Source organism: Macaca thibetana, chromosome 10 (genome assembly GCF_024542745.1).
Source record: "Macaca thibetana thibetana isolate TM-01 chromosome 10, ASM2454274v1, whole genome shotgun sequence".
Lineage (NCBI taxonomy): Eukaryota > Metazoa > Chordata > Mammalia > Primates > Cercopithecidae > Macaca > Macaca thibetana.
The window spans coordinates 10,535,855-10,551,669 of record NC_065587.1 but is presented as its reverse complement, the minus strand read 5'-3'; the positions used below and the strand labels follow the sequence as shown (position 1 = coordinate 10,551,669).

The window sequence follows — 15,815 nt, the reverse complement described above, 5'->3', positions numbered from 1 at the left end:
TTTTCTTCTGGTAGAGGAAAAGGTACCTCTTGAGTGAAAGGCGCAGTCAGTATGAGGCAAAGGGACCCAAGAACTCCCAAGGGACAGATGGGGTAAAATAAGTGAGTAAAAATGGCAGAGCGAGAACACTGGGAGGAAAATACTGTCTTGGAAATCATGCATAAAAGTCATGCGTAGGAGTCAGGGATCAACAGAAGAGAAAAAGAAGGTCAAAGTCCAGTGGAAAAGAGAGACAGTTTATAAAAGCAGAGAAGAAATGTGGGCTACATGAAAATCTTTCTCCTTCTTGGCTTTTCTTGAATTTTTGTTTTATTTCTCTTCCTAACCATTTTTCTGGTTGCTCACAGCCTCTACCTGGAGTGATGGTGGCTCAGTTCGTCCTAGTTACTGGCTGGTTCTTCACAATCTCACTCCACAGGTAATTGTGCTTCCTCGTGGTTTTCTAGATAGGACTTGATTGTGTTAAGAGAGGGAAAGACGGGAGTTGGTGTCTCACACCTGTGATCCCAGCACCTCGGGAGGCCGAGGCGAGAGGATTGCTTGAAGCCAGGAGTCTGAATTCAGTCCAAGCAATATAGTGAGACCCTGTTTCTACAAAAAATTAAAAATTAGCCAGGCATGGTGGCGCACAGCTGCTCAGGAGGCTGAGGTGCAAGGATCATTTGAGCCCAGAGGTCGAGGCTGCAATGGGCCATGATTGCATTGCATTGCAGTCCAGGTTGGGCAACAGTGCAAGACCCTGTCTCAAAAAAAGAGAGAGAGAGGGAAATAGATGTGGGAGGCTGGCAGATATGAAAGCTCATCTCCTGATCACTGCAAAGAGGTCTTGACTGCAGGAGGTGGGTGTCCCCTCCCGACCCAAGGTTCACAGCCTACTTCTGGAGAGGGGTTGGTGCTGGCCACTAGGCTTCATGCCTGCCTTCAAGATGATGATAACACATACAGTTTATAAAAGTGAAAACTAGTTTTATATGCTAGTTTATAAAACTAGGTAAAACCCACTAGCATGGATTCCTGCAGATCTTATGGGGCAGAGAAAGAGAAAAGAGTAGGGGTGGTATTTTCTGGTGGTTTCTGTGTAGTAGACACTATTTGCTATACAGATGTGCATGTTAGAATCTGGAACCTAGTGGAAAAGGGAGTATTTTAAGGACACCCAAAAGCTACCTGTTTCTGTGTTAATTCTCCAATAAGACCTGAACCTATACTTCCCCATCCCTAAAAGCGTCTTCCCTTCTCAACTAAGTTCTTTATGATTCTTTTTTTTTTTTTTTTTTTTGAGACGGAGTCTCACTCTGTCCCCCTTGCTGGAGTGCAGTGGCAGGATCTCAGCTCACTGCAAGCTCCGCCTCCCGGGTTCAGGCCATTCTCCTGCCTCAGCCTCCCGAGTAGCTGGGACTACAGGCGCCCGCCACCTCGCCCGGCTAGTTTTTTTGTATTTTTTAGTAGAGACGGGGTTTCACTGTGTTAGCCAGGATGGTCTCGATCTCCTGACCTCGTGATCCACCCGTCTCGGCCTCCCAAAGTGCTGGGATTACAGGCTTGAGCCACCGCGCCCGGCCTATGATTCTTAATATTGATCTCATGCATCGTTTAGTTACAAAACCTCAGTATTTTCTCCCTCTTAAAACATATTAACCATTTCTGTGCTTTGTAAATACCTAACCATCCATCTCTCCAGTGGAAGAGATCATTTGACTTCATAGTTTATAAATGCTACGTGGGGCCAGTTGTGGTGGCTCACGCCTGTAGTCTCAGCATTTTGGGAGGCCAAGGCAGGTGGATCACAAGGTCAAGAGATCAAGACCATCCTGGCCAACGTAGTGAAACCCTGTCTCTACTGAAAATACAAAAATTAGCTGGGCATGGTGATGCGCACCTGTAGTCCCAGCTACTTCGGAGGCTGAGGCAGGAGAATCGCTTGAACCCGGGAGGCGGAGGTTGCAGTGAGCTGAGATTGTGCCACTGCACTCCAGCCTGGCGACAGAGTGAGACTCCGTCTAAAAAAAAATTTTCTTTTAATTTAAAAATGCTACATGGGCATGTTTAACTCTCTGTTTATTATCCTCTTCATGTGTAGATGGCATTACTATAATTGGCTCTCATCAGACCATATCCTCCGGGTGGTTTTCCAGTGGAAGGGCTTCATTTGCACCCTGCCTTTCACCTTGGTTGCTAGATAACTGAAGCATTTGCAGAAGCATTATGTTGAGCATTTGAACGAAGTTAAATGGGCCCATCAAAACTGAGTCCATCACAACCTTTACAACACCCTCACAACACCTTGTTAAAAGGAGTCAGTTATGCCTCCTGTTTTTGACACATGGAATGCATTGTCTGGCATTTAATTCATACATGGATTCATGCACACTTTATTAAGCCAACATTTTCCAGAATGTTCTCATGAGATATGATTAGGTCTCTGGCCTAATATGTTGGACATGTATACTTGGTTAAACAGAACTAAGCAGATTTTTTCACTTTGAGACTTCTTAGGCCTTTTAATATGCTAACCCATATTATGATTCTCTGTGGGGAAATACATCTCCTAAATACATTTGCCCATTTGTAGGGAGTAAATCACAGGGTTCGTATTTCAAGGTGCACATTGAAGTAAACAATTTCCTAAATACAGTTAACATGAGGGAGGATGTGGGTCAGCTCTTAATCTCTGTATCTAATCAACTCAGCTGAAAGTTCCAAGTTATGGCCAGGCGCAGTGACTCACGCCTGTAATCGCAACACTTTGGGAGGCCGAGGCGGGCAGATCACGAGGTCAGGTGATTGAGACCATCCTGGCTAACACGGTGAAACCCTGTCTTTACAAAAAATACAAAAAATTAGCCAGGCATGGTGGCGGGCATCGGTAGTCCCAGCTACTCGGGAGGCTGAGGCAGGAGAATGGCATGAATCCGGGAGGCAGAGCTTGCAGTGAGCCGAGATTGCGCCGCTGCACTCCAGCCTGGGTGACAGAGCGAGACTCCATCTCAGAAAAAGAAGTTCCAAATTATTTCTTTAGCTAATAGTTGACTGAAATAGAAAGAATCTTGTATGACCATCCTCAAAACTATGCCTCCTGTTTTCTAAGAGTTGTCACACAATGTGTTGATTATGGTATGATGAGATTGAGAGAAGCAATAAGAGATGCACTGTTTTGAAAGAAGCCTGGGTGGCTGTTCACTTGTTCTATCTTACAAAAAATGCTGGCCAGATGTGGTGGCTCGTGCCTGTAATCCCAGCCCTTTTGGGAGGCCGAGGCAGGTGGATCACCTGAGGTCAGGAGTTCCAGACCAGCCTGGCCAACATGGTGAAACCCCATCTCTACTAAAAATACAAAAATTAGCCAGGTGTGGTGGGCGCCTGTAGTCCCACCTCAGTTGGGAGGCTGAGGCAGGAGAATCGCTTGAACCCGGGGGTGGAGGCTGCAGTGAGCTGAGATTGCACCACTGCACTCCAGCCTGGGTAACAGAGTGAGATTGCTTCAAAGAAAAAAGTGTCTGTTGTACACATACATCCATATAAAATGAATATGGGGGTGGCTGTGTTTGGGTTAGAATTAATTTTAAAAATCAAAGCTTCCTAAAAGCAGACTAATCGCTATCATAGCTTAAAAGTTTATGAGAGCAAGTTACCTGCTGTCCATCCTGGGTGACAGAAGAGTGAGACACCCCCCCATATCTAAATTTTAAAAAATATATATATTGTTACAGTTGCTACCCCCTTATCCATAGTTTCTTACCCTTGGTCAAACCATAGTCAAAAAATATTAAGATATTTTGAGAGAAAGACCACATTCATATTACTTACAGTATATTATAACTTTTCTATCTTAATCTCTTACTGTGCCTAATTTATAAATTAACCTTTATCTTAGGTATGTATGTATAGGAAAAACATAGTATACTTAGAGTTCTGTACTTTCGGTGGTGTCAGGCCTCCACTGGGGGGCCTTGGAAGGTGTTCCCCTCAGATAAAAAGGAACTACTTTATCTGGATAATTTTTATTTCATCACCTAAAATTTATTTAGAGGGCATCTATCCTAAAAAGTCTCTTAGGCCAGGCGCGGTGGCTCACGCTTGTAATCCCAGCACTTTGGGAGGCCAAGGCGGGCAGATCATGAGGTCAAGAGTTCGAGACCATCCTGGCTAACACGGTGAAACCCCATCTCTACTAAAAATATTTAAAAAATTAGCCGAGTGTAGTGGTGGGCACCTGTAGTCCCAGCTACTCAGGAGGCTGAGGCAGGAGAATGGCGTGAACCTGGGAGGCGGAGCTTGCAGTGAGCCAAGATGGCGCCACTGCACTCCAGCCTGGGCATCAGAGCAAGACTGTCTCAAAAAAAAAAAAAAAAAAAAAAGTCTCTTGAGGCATATGCCGACATGTTTATGTAGTCTATTATTACTTATAAAACAATGCTAAGAACATTTCTCTGATCATTTTCTGCAAAGAACTACAGAGAAACTGCCTGTTTTCATCCTGCAGGGTGTCTACCACTGCCACCAGTAGTACAGCTTGTTAAGCAATTCAATAGTAATCTGTTTATCTTCCAAAGAAATCAACTGAAATGGTGGACTGATCTTAAATACCTATTTAAGATCTTGACAGGCTGGGCACAGTGGCTCATGCCTGTAATCCCAGCACTTTGGGAGGCTGAGGCGAGTGGATCACAAGGTCAGGAGATCAAGACCATCCTGGCCAACATGGTGAAACCCCGTCTCTATTAAAAATACAAAAATTAGCCAGGAGTGGTGGAGTACGCCTCTGATTCCAGCTACTCAGGATGCTGAGGCAGGAGAATCACTTGAACCCGGGAGATGGGGGTTGCAGTGAGTTGAGATCATACCACTGCACTCCAGTCTGGGCAACAGAGCAAGACTCTGTCTCAAAAATAAATAAATAAAAAGATCTTGATGCAAAATAAATTAATCAGAGTGAATAAGTTTGTTCATCCAACTCATAGATTAGGAAAATTGTCCCGAATCGCTGAATCGCTGAAGATCTTAAGTGGCGAAAGTCTAACTGGGGTGAGGAGTACAGCCTTTGGTCAAAATGCCTGATGTCAACACAGGGCATAGAGAAGTAGGCAGAGATGGGCAAAGTAGGGTAAGACAGTGTTGGAATAGGCTGTGAACCAGGTCAGCCATTAGCATTTTCAATAATCAGATGTTTAGTAGTGCTTTTCTTGTTTGTGTCTTTCTCTTTACAGAGGAATACATGAGCAGTGATGCTAAGAATGTTAACTTACATTCTTATGTGGATACCATCTCATTTCTGTCCTTTTTTGACTCTACAAATTAACACTCACACCTGTTTATCTCTTAAAGAAAACAGACCATAGGCTGAATCATATGCTTTTGTTTTGAGCCTCATTTATGCAAACTGGATTTGCAAAATGGGCCCCCTAGGTCTCAGCCAGTGCTTTGAATATCTTAAAATTTACCTTTTCCACCCCACCTCCAGTCTTTATCTCATGAATGTCATTACTCCTTAGATTGATGGGTCAACCTTGAGAACGATCTGCATGCAGCATGGCCCACTGCTGACATTCCATCTGAATCTAACCCAGGGCACTGCCCTGATCCGATACAGCACCAAACAGGAGGCGGCCAAGGCCCAAACTGCACTGCACATGTGAGTATTCGATGCTACACCCACGCAGACAAAGATGCATGAAGATGCACCCGTGAGTATTCTGGCAGCTGCTGAATTAAAGACGCACCAGAACATACACGAAGAATGGCACCATCACACATGCATCTGCAAGTCTTGAGTGTGGAGGTGCCAGGTCTTTTCCACCTAAGCTTGGATTGTCCTGTATATATCAGAGGCCAGTCTTCAGAATTCCAAATGTAAATAATTTGTGAAGTAGTGAGTAAATTCTAAGTAACATAAAACAAAGCTAGGGCCAGGCACAGTGGCTCACGCCTGTAATCCCAGCACTTTGGGAAGCCGAGGTGGGCAGATCATGAGGTCAGGAGATGGAGACCATCCTGGCCAACGTGGTGAAACCCCATCTCTACTAAAACACAAAAAATCAGCCAGGCGTGGTGGCACGTGCTTGTAGTCCCAGTTACTCGGAAGGCTGAGGCAGGGGAGTCACTTGAATCTGGGAGGCAGAGGTTGCAGTGAGCCAAGATTGCATCATTGCACTCCAGCCTGGTGACAGAGCAAGACTCCATCTCAAAAAAGAAAAAAACCACACAGCTAATAAAAGTGCCATTGTTTTTCATAATAGAATCTGGCTGCTTACTCCAGCCTCTTTGCAGATGACAAAATATTGTGGTCTTGGTGGGTAGCAGGGTCTTGGCTTAAATTAGGTGGCGCTAGATCAGACTTTGCCCATCCCCTTCCCTGCCACTGTCAAACTGGTGGATGGAGAAGAGCTGACTGCCCTTGGCTGCAGATGCCATGGCAGAAAGCCAGACATACTGCAAGCCAGGGACAAGGAGGCTCAGGCAGCGAGGAGCCCCTGAGAAAGAGCAGCACTTCCAAGGGCTGAAGCCAGGTTGCTTTGATGCTTTGGGTTTGATCTTTTGCCTCGTAACTCACGTGGGGGAAGAAAGAGACCATATTTTTCTTTCCTTTTTATCTAAGGCTTTATTTATTTTGTTTTAGAGCAGTTTTAGGATCACAGCCAAATTGAGAGGAAAATAGAAAGATTTGTCTCATATCTCCTGCTGCCACACAAGAATAGCCTCCACCATTATCAACATCCTCCACCAGAGTGGTGCATTTGTCAAGATTGCTGAACCCCTCCTTATCACCAAAAGTCTGTGGTTTACATTAGAGTTCACTCTCGGCCTTGTACAGTATGTGGTTTTGGACAAATGTATAATGACAGGTATCTACCATTACAGTATCAGAGCCCTCTGCCAGTTCAGTGATCCCTCTTAGCGCCCCACAGACACACACGTTTTTCTTGATAGCTAAGTTGTCTAGAATATATACATTCCATACACCAAGAAATATCAGAATATAATATTCTTTAGTAGTCCTTGGTTATCCTGAGCTTTGGTGATGCCTTGTTGCTTTACATCATTACTTCCCAATTACCTGGCAGTCTGGTTGAAATACAGGTTGTGGACCCAGAGGCCTTGGTTGGAGCTTGGACTCTGCATTCTAAAAAGCATTCATGGATATGGCAGCTTCTAGTCAAAGGACCGCACATTGAATGTCAAGGACTGGGCAGTCGCTCCCTCCATGTGCTTTAGGATTTTCCTCAGATCCATAGCTCTCTCTCCCTCCCTTCTTCCAGGTGTGTGTTGGGAAACACTACCATCCTTGCTGAGTTTGCCACTGATGATGAAGTCAGCCGCTTTCTGGCACAAGCTCAGCCCCCTACACCTGCAGCAACCCCGAGTGCACCAGCCGCGGGGTGGCAGTCGCTGGAGACGGGCCAGAACCAGTCAGATCCCGTGGGACCTGCTCTGAATCTTTTCGGTGGGTCCACTGGGCTCGGGCAGTGGAGCAGCAGCGCTGGTGGCAGCAGCGGGGCCGATCTTGCTGGCGCTTCGTTGTGGGGGCCCCCAAACTATTCTTCTAGCTTATGGGGAGTCCCAACGGTGGAAGATCCCCATAGGATGGGCAGCCCTGCTCCTTTACTACCTGGTGACCTTCTGGGAGGAGGGTCGGATTCAATCTGAACTTAGAACTTTCAACTCTGACCTCGTGACCTTTTTTGGAACAGCAGCAGCACTAACTTGACCTTTTCGTTTTTTTTTTCAACTTGCAATAAATACATTTTTAAAAGGAAAAAAGAAAACGGAGAGAAAAAAAGGTGGGTCATTGACAGACTGTCTGAGCACATAGTTGCCTCCCTTATAACTTCAGTTTTTTCGTTTGGAATATGAATCCAAAAAGAGAACATATCACTCTTGAAATACTTGAATCATGAACGCCAACCTAGAAAGACAATGTGAAGCAAGTACACATACCATTTAAATTTAAACACAAAAACATTAAAAAAATTAGTTTCTAGTTTTTCACTTTTTTCATGTTATATGGAAGTTGTTGCTAAGAAACATATATACTGAAAAAAAATAGCTTTTTAACTTTGTTTGCACTGGGTGTGTTTCCGTCCTTAGGTCTACCATGTTTGGGAGGGAGGGAAATTCAAAAGAATTGTTGGGGGAGGGGGGAGGGAAGACTTGACGGAGCCTCACTTTAAAAACAAAAACACAAAAAACCTAAAAAAAAAAAAGGAAAAAATTTGTGATTGGCTGGTTGATAAATACCAGTGTGTTCTGGCACATGTAACTGCCCAGGCATGCTCGTTCTGGTGTGTGTGTGCACGTGTGTTCATGTGCATTCGCGTGCATCCTTCTCTGTGTCTGTGTGTGTGCCTGTGTTCTTCCCTTCTCTCCCTGCCCCACCCTGACTTCTCAGAAAGCTGCATCGCTGACAGTCTGCAGGCTGGCTGGCCGGCCATCTGCTTTTTATTTTATTTTTTTAACTCTGAGAACACACAGTCCCAGAGAGCCACTGCTACTAAAGCAACTCCATTGGGCTGCATTAAGATGAACAGAGTGCTTTTTAATGATGAAAGCAGGGAGCTCCTTCCCATTTGCAACTTAGCCTGAATGTGGGGTTTCTCTGGCTGTTCTTTTGACCTAGCAGTAGAGTGGAGCACTGCCAAGTCCAAAAAACTAGGGCAGGAGGTACCTCTCGGAGCAGCTGTGTGTTTATTTCTGTTTTTTTTTTCCAAAGTGAATGGCCAGCAGGCACATCTGAGTATCTGTTAAGTTTCATGCAGGCCTTTTCGTTAGTTTGAAATGGGAACGGAAGATAGCTTTTGATTATGGGATGTCTCAAAAACAGAAAAACTTTGTTCCCTCTTTCCTTATGATCAGGTTTGAGAAATTCTTTAAAGAATCAGGTGAAGTTGAGTTACATATTTCTATTGGTTGGTCCTCTTTTTCATTTTATGAAAAAAGAAAAGAGTAAGTGGTGAGCAGCCTCCTGAAAGCACCTGCAGCTACTCCCTCTGCTCCTCTCTCGCCGAGCGTTACCTGTGCCAGGCCGCGGCGCGTCACAGCACCAGGCCATCACTGACAGAAGCGTTTACTTAACGAATGTTCTTAAACCAGTGTGTACTTCAAGCGTTTGCTTTCGTTTCTCTGTGTTGTGTATTTCCTGTGTATGTGGTTTTGCTTAGGCAGGTATAACTTAGCAAAGACTTTTAAGTATTGCACCTTTTTTTGGTTTTGACCTCTTCCCCCCACCTTGTAATTTTGCTTTTTTTATTTCGGTATTTAAATACTTTTTTTTTTTTTTTTTTTTTTTAAGCATCAATGTAGTAGTACTCTGGGCCGAACAGGGGGCAACGTTTAATCTACAGTTATCACCAACATGTATGTACTTATGTTGGAATCAAAATGTATCAAACTGCTTATTGTGAAGAGAATTATAGACCTGAAGGGGGGGAAAAACCAGATAGGGTGGGGGGGATGGATGCCGGTGACGTGCTAGCACTTGTGTGGACATCCCAGTCTGCATTATACTGTTTAACATAAAGTGCCGACATTTTGTACCAGCAGATACCTGCCCATTCCAACCCTTGGTGGGAGCAGACCTCTACTGTCCTCTGTAACTTGCTGCTATTGAGGACAAGGGAGTTTTTCTTTCTTTAGCGTCTTCAGTGAAGGATACAATACAACAATGCCTAATGTATTTGACTTTTAGCTTGTGTCTGTGTGTAGGTGGGTGGGTGGGTGTGTATAGGAAAAGCCTAAAACAAGTTATTTGCATTTCAGTGGTTTTGTGAGACAAAGAATGGGAAATTCTGTAGCCCTTCTGGCTTACCCTGTTGATTATAAACCTAGCCTCAAAAGAGATTGACAGGCATGACTCAAGTGAGTGTTCACGTGTACAAGCCTGCATGAGCCAGCCCTCTGTGGGTGGGTGGTCACACTTGGCGTCTGCAGCATTGACCTGGCCCCACTGGGTGCCTTGAGCGTGCCCTCTTCCTGCTCTCCAATTTGAATCACCACCGTGCCCCTTCCACCGCTGTTCCCCATACAAAAGCTGTCCTTCCAGCAGCCCCACTGACTGCTCTCTGTGTGGAGCAAAGTGCTGTCGTGTGGTGACCACCAGGTGAAGAGCAGCTTGTATTCAGACATCTAGAGAAGGGTAAATCTTAGCGTCCCTGGACCAGGAGCATATCCCAAGGCTCCTGCGAGCCAGTGGTGACCCTGTCCACTGCCGCTCTTGGTTCACTGCTGTGTCCTGCCCCACCCTCCTCTCCTCCTGCCTGTTGGTTCCTTGACCTGCACTATGGGTTAGTTGAGTTCCTTATGATACTACGGTGAAAGCCGGGTGCTAGAGCCCCTCTTGTTTACAAGACATAATGAGGGATTTGAAATATGTAAAAATAAACATGAGAAGCTAAAACGTTCTTCCATCATAAGCTTAAAGGGAAAAAAAACTAAAAACTTTAAAAAAAAAAAAAGACCAAAAAGTGCGTATATATATACATATAAATATATATTTTAGATGAAGACTAACTCTGGGAGCATTTAACAGTGTTTTTTGTTTCTGTTTTTAACATTTGTTTTCCTGCTTTAAAATTTGCAAGCATTCTCAGGAATTCTAGGGTAGGAAGCCAGTTTTTTGAAGATGGTTTATTTAACCGTATCTTATCCTAGAGAGATGGCTGTTTCTTTCCTGTTAATAAACTTTTACAAGTTCCTGAAACTTCAGAAAGTTTAAACAATTTTTACTTAAAAAAAATGTAAAAAGAAAAGTCTCCAAACATTATTGTCATACTGGGGATCATACATTTTAAAACACATAGAAATATTTTTTAAAAATTATCAATTTAGCAGCAACAGGTAAATTCATTATCTTAAAAATATGGGAGAAGGATTAAGCTTTGTAAGAGCTCGATCATGGATTCTTTTGAAATTGTGTGTAGTTTAATGGGAGAGTGTTTGGTGTATATAGATGAGAATGCCATCACTTTGTTCCTTTCCATTTGAGACTGAACTGAAATCTCCCCTAGTAGTTTTTATTTTTTTAAAGGAGCCCTTCTCCCTGTCCCCACAACCCCAGCAACAAAAGAAAGGAAGGAAGGAAGAAACAACAGCTTAAAAAAAAAAAAAAAAAGTAACTCTAATCTGTAAAATAGTACAGTTGGATTGCTGAGAATCTATGTAAAGAGTTAGGAAATATAGGTTAATAATTTTTGGAACAAATTTTAAATATAGGCATTACTAGAGGAAAATTATCTATGGACTGTCCTATTAATGAAGAATGTCTGTCTTACCTCCGTTTGTTTTGGAAGGAGGAGAAAATATAGAAGAATCTAATAAGGAACAAGTGATTTTACTTTTTTAGCTCCCAGCTACTGTTGTGCTCGTTTTAATTGCTGTTTCGAAGATCTGCTGCTTAATTATCCCCATCCCTTAGCCGGCGATGTGGAGTGTTTCCTTTCAGTTTTTGGTGATGTTGAATTATTTTGTATTCCCTCCTGGGGCCAGGGGTCAGAATTCCCAAGCATGACCACAGCTTCTTTTAAACATTAAGCTTGTTTTAAACATTAAGCTTCCCAGTGGGAAAGAAACTCCAGCTCGACAGGTAAAGGGAGTGGGTGGGGTTGCTGCCTGCAATTTCTCTAAAACCGCTTTAGTGCCTTCGTACATACACCCAGACATCCTGAGCAAGGGGGACGCACACGTGTGTGCGTGTGGTCCGGTCACTCCACAGATGTAAGATACTCGCCCATAAAGGAAATTGGAGTGGTTCTGGACAGGCCCCAAAGGCAGTGGGCTAAATTTAAAATAAACAAACAAACAACAAGCAAGTTAATATGCTTATGTCTCAATAACATAGAATGCCAAGTTCCTCCCTGTGTCGTGTGCCCTCCGTTACTGTGCATTGACTCCTCCAGGTGTGTAATTGTGACAACTGCCATGATTTGGAAAGTCTCTTTGTGCTGGGCCAATAGAAAGGGGTTCCTGTTGTTCTGCTCTTGTCCTTTGTCTCCTCCCCTTTTCCCCCAGACCTCCCCCTTCTTCTTGTCAACTTGCTGGGAGCTTTGCTTTATTGGTTGGCAGTGACCTAAGAACAGGATATGGTGAGGATGTCATGGAAGAGAAGAGCTCTTTCCGTGGTATTCTTGGGCAAGAGCCATGTCTACTAAGAGGTTAGGTGACTTCAGTATACTTCTAAAATTCAGTGAGAGTGCCTTCTCTTCCACCACACTCTGGCATAGATACAGGCTTGCTGGTCACCTCTGATTTATTTTAAAAACATTTTGATTACATTAATTTGAGCTTTCCCTTTTTTTTTTTTTTTTTTTTTTTTTTTTTTTTTTTTTTTTTACTAGTTACTTCTTTTTAAAACACTTGATTACTAGTGGCTTAGAGGTGGGTACATCTCTTGAACATCACCAACTTGGTTTCTACTTACCACATGAGTAGCCAAAAGAAAAGAAGCCCTAATAGGGAAAGGGGTGTCTCACATCACATAGAGGACCTCTGCCGGCAATTAGATCCAGCGCCGTGACCTAACTTTAAGTGTTTAAAAAAGTTCAGATCTCTGAGACACTGTGAAGAAATGGATGGTTCATGTAACATCTCTGATCCCTCATTCCCCAACCCTGGACATGTTTCATTTACAGCATTCATAGGAGTTAACTTAGTGTTGCAAGTTAAGGTTCCAAACCAAATTATTTAATCAGTGTCCCCCCAATAAATCGTTATCCATTTATTGCCAGTTAGTTTTATTTATAGCAACTTGATTTTCTATGAATATGGCTCCTGTTCTAAGAATTTTCCCACCTCTTCTGACATGAATGTAGCATAAGTTAGCAATCGGTTCTTCCAAACTTCTTTGGGTTGAACATGGTATGTAAGGTATGTAAGAGGAAAGAGGAAGGAAAAGATAAAATTCCTGCCTGAGAATTTGGAAGCACCTTTATTAATACATATATCTCGCAGAAACTAGAAGTTCATGGGCTGTTAACTTTTTGCAAATATTCTCTCATTTTTACCACTTTTTTTTTGGAGAGGGGTGTGATTTTTGTAGGGTTAACAGCCGGATTCCATTTCGACCTCAGATGCTGTGTACTTTTTAATTTCATTTTTTATATTCTGCCATCTTGACTCTTCTCTAAAACAGAATGAAAATGTCTGCATGCTGAGCAAAATGCTTATGCCAAGCCTGTTTTCCCTGCAGAGTAAACAGAATGTTTTCCGCAGACTTGGCTGTAATAGCCATCTCTAAGATTAGGGAACAATTGAGTCTTTATGTAGAAACTATCCCTTTTTTCCCCATTGTCAGAGTTAAAATTCAACATTTAAAGCTTTATAGGTTATTGTTTTAGATTTGAGGTTTTTGTTTGTAAGTATCTATAAGATCTTTAGGAGTGAGATACATTTTTAGCTGGTTAAAAATCAAACTTTCCTCTCCAGTGTTTTTGCCAAGTTTTGTCACACTTCATGTGTATGCATTAACTACACTTCTTAGTGTTACTGCAAAAAAAAAAGCCTGGTTCTTTAATTGTGTTTTTCCTCCTGTGAGTGGACAACTAAAGCCACGTGATAATGCGGATGAAAATATTGTAGCCTGTGTGTATACAATGAATTGTCAGTCTTCAGACCTCATGGTCATTGAGAAAATAGGGAACCCACAACCCCTGCTGCACAGCACACCATACCCCCTTTACTTTATCTGCTAGTACAGGGAGTCTGTACAGTCAAGGAACACACAGATATACATAATGCTGTTGAGGACATCATTCTGTAAGAAAACAGAATATTATCTAGATTTTCCAGAGTTTGTGCACACCCTGTGATAACAGTCTGTGTGGGTTTATGGCCAGCGCCAAAGGTATGTGTATTTTCAGAAATGGTCCCTATTTGTCAGTGATAGTGTTTTGTTTTGGTTTTTTTTTCTCGATCTTAAATTTGACAAAGGGGGTGGTAATATCACATTCTTTAGATTTGAAATAATTACCAGTTCCAAGAATCTATGAACATAGTAATAACTTAATAAAAATTCGACCTCGACCCTCCCTAACCTGCTCACCATACCTCCCCCACCCCATGCCTCTGAAGAGAGAGGCCGTGAACATCTACAAGGTGGTAAAGGGGGGACACTGGTCTGGGGAGTGGAGAGCTACTCCAGCAGCTCAGCACCCACACTGCCCTCACGCGTGTGGCCACCAGGACTAGATCCCGAGTGATTGTGGCGTACCCCTAACATTTGAGTCATTTTTAAGCTGTCAGTCTCTTGTCATAACCTCCTACCGCCACCCAAAAAAGTAACGAAAGTTGCAGTAACTGCCAGTGTTTGCCTCACCGAATTTAAATTGTTCCCTTTTCAGTTAACTACATACCTGAATTTGTTTTTAACGAGAAACTGTCCATGGCCAGGAAAAATGGTACTACCTTGGCCAAAGGGTCTTTGCAAAAAGCTCAGTCTTCAGTTCGTCACTGTGACCAACGCTTGTTTTGTTCATGGGAGGGGAAAGATCAGATAACGAGGCAAGAAGTATTCTGTTTTAAATAAAGAATAAATAGTGTTCGTTTAAAGCACTCTGTGCCTCAGCTTCATATTCAAACTATAAATTATTGCTTTGGAAATAAATTCCCAGTTATAATTGACCCATTTCTAGCCAATATCAATAAGTTGGGATGGCGGTTTTGTTTTTGTTTGTTTGTTTTCCAAAAAGGGAAATTCCTCTTCACTGCTCACAGTAAGCGGCAAAAGAGAGCTGTCGAGGTGGCTCATGATGCTGCTGCAGCAGAGCTGTGAAAGGAAGTGCTCCTCCTTCCCTCCCACCCTCTGCCCTCTGGAATCTGGTGTTCCTTCCCCTTAGGCTACTGAAAGGTGTGTACAACTCCCGGAGGGGTGGGTGTCAAAGTTGACTGGAGGCAAAGTGGAGTGGCCTTATTGCCAGGACTAGCCCTACAGAAGAGCTTTACAGAGAGGAGGACAGTAAGTCCTATGTGTGTTCGCCAAAAATGGGAAAGGTGGGTATTTAGGCAAAACAAAAACCTTTGAATCCCTTTAAGAAGTTACATACCTTTTAAAGGTAGAGTTTCTCACCAAGTGATGCATTTTAGCATAACACTTCTTGCCAGAAATTTTGGGATAATTTAGAATAAATGTGTTTAAAACATCATCCACCCCCCTTTTTAAATTTTGTCTAAGGAATTACTTTAGTATTTCTGAATGTGCCTTTGTGAGTACAGAGACCGTCTGTTCTAGGAAGAGGCTATCCATTGGATACAAACAGAAAGACGGTCAGCTTAAGTCTTTAGGGAAGTCAGAGTTCCTCCTGGAAGTCCCAGGGGCAGCTGTTGAGATTTCATTAGCATCAATATTGCACAGTGTAGAGCTGAGTGGAAGAGATTCTGGGACTTGGCAGAGGAGACAGTTAGGGGAAGGTACCCAGGCGACGCAGACCCAGGTTCGTCCAAGAGCGCAGGTTTACACATCTGCATTCCCTGGTTTTCTCTGTGTGTATGTTTGTGCTCATGTGGCTGTAGCTGTTTCATTTTCTGTTTTTCTGTAAGCACTGGAGAATTGGAATATGGTGATACTTGTGACACATTCACGCATGTAAACAAGGCGTTTTCCAGCTTCTGCCGTGTGCAGAGCGGGCAGCACACTTTTACCCTTTGAGTCTTGTCCTGAGGCGGCCGTTATGTTCCCACATGGGCGTCACATCACGTTGCTGTTGATGCAAACAGGGTATCACACACAAGGAAAAGGGGTTTTGAAGAGTTAAGATGGAAGTGTTTGAGAAAGAAAAGAGAAAAATCTGAAATCATATTTTACTTCTTCAGAGCTATTATAGTTGAACACA

The 15,815-nt window shown here is 43.2% G+C and overlaps 1 protein-coding gene across 11 annotated transcripts in view; it reads left to right on the top strand.

The window, feature by feature from the left end:
- Positions 1–7,986, top strand: part of TNRC6B (trinucleotide repeat containing adaptor 6B) — a 284,641-nt gene extending 276,655 nt beyond the window's left edge. For all 11 annotated transcript variants that reach the window (XM_050805810.1, XM_050805808.1, XM_050805807.1 and 8 more), the window contains 3 exons: positions 348–418; positions 5,493–5,632; positions 7,257–7,986. In XM_050805810.1, the coding sequence (XP_050661767.1) occupies positions 348–418; positions 5,493–5,632; positions 7,257–7,644 (599 nt within the window). In that variant the 3' untranslated portion in view covers positions 7,645–7,986. The remainder of the gene's footprint in view (positions 1–347; positions 419–5,492; positions 5,633–7,256) is intronic.
- The last annotated feature ends 7,829 nt before the right edge of the window (positions 7,987–15,815 follow it).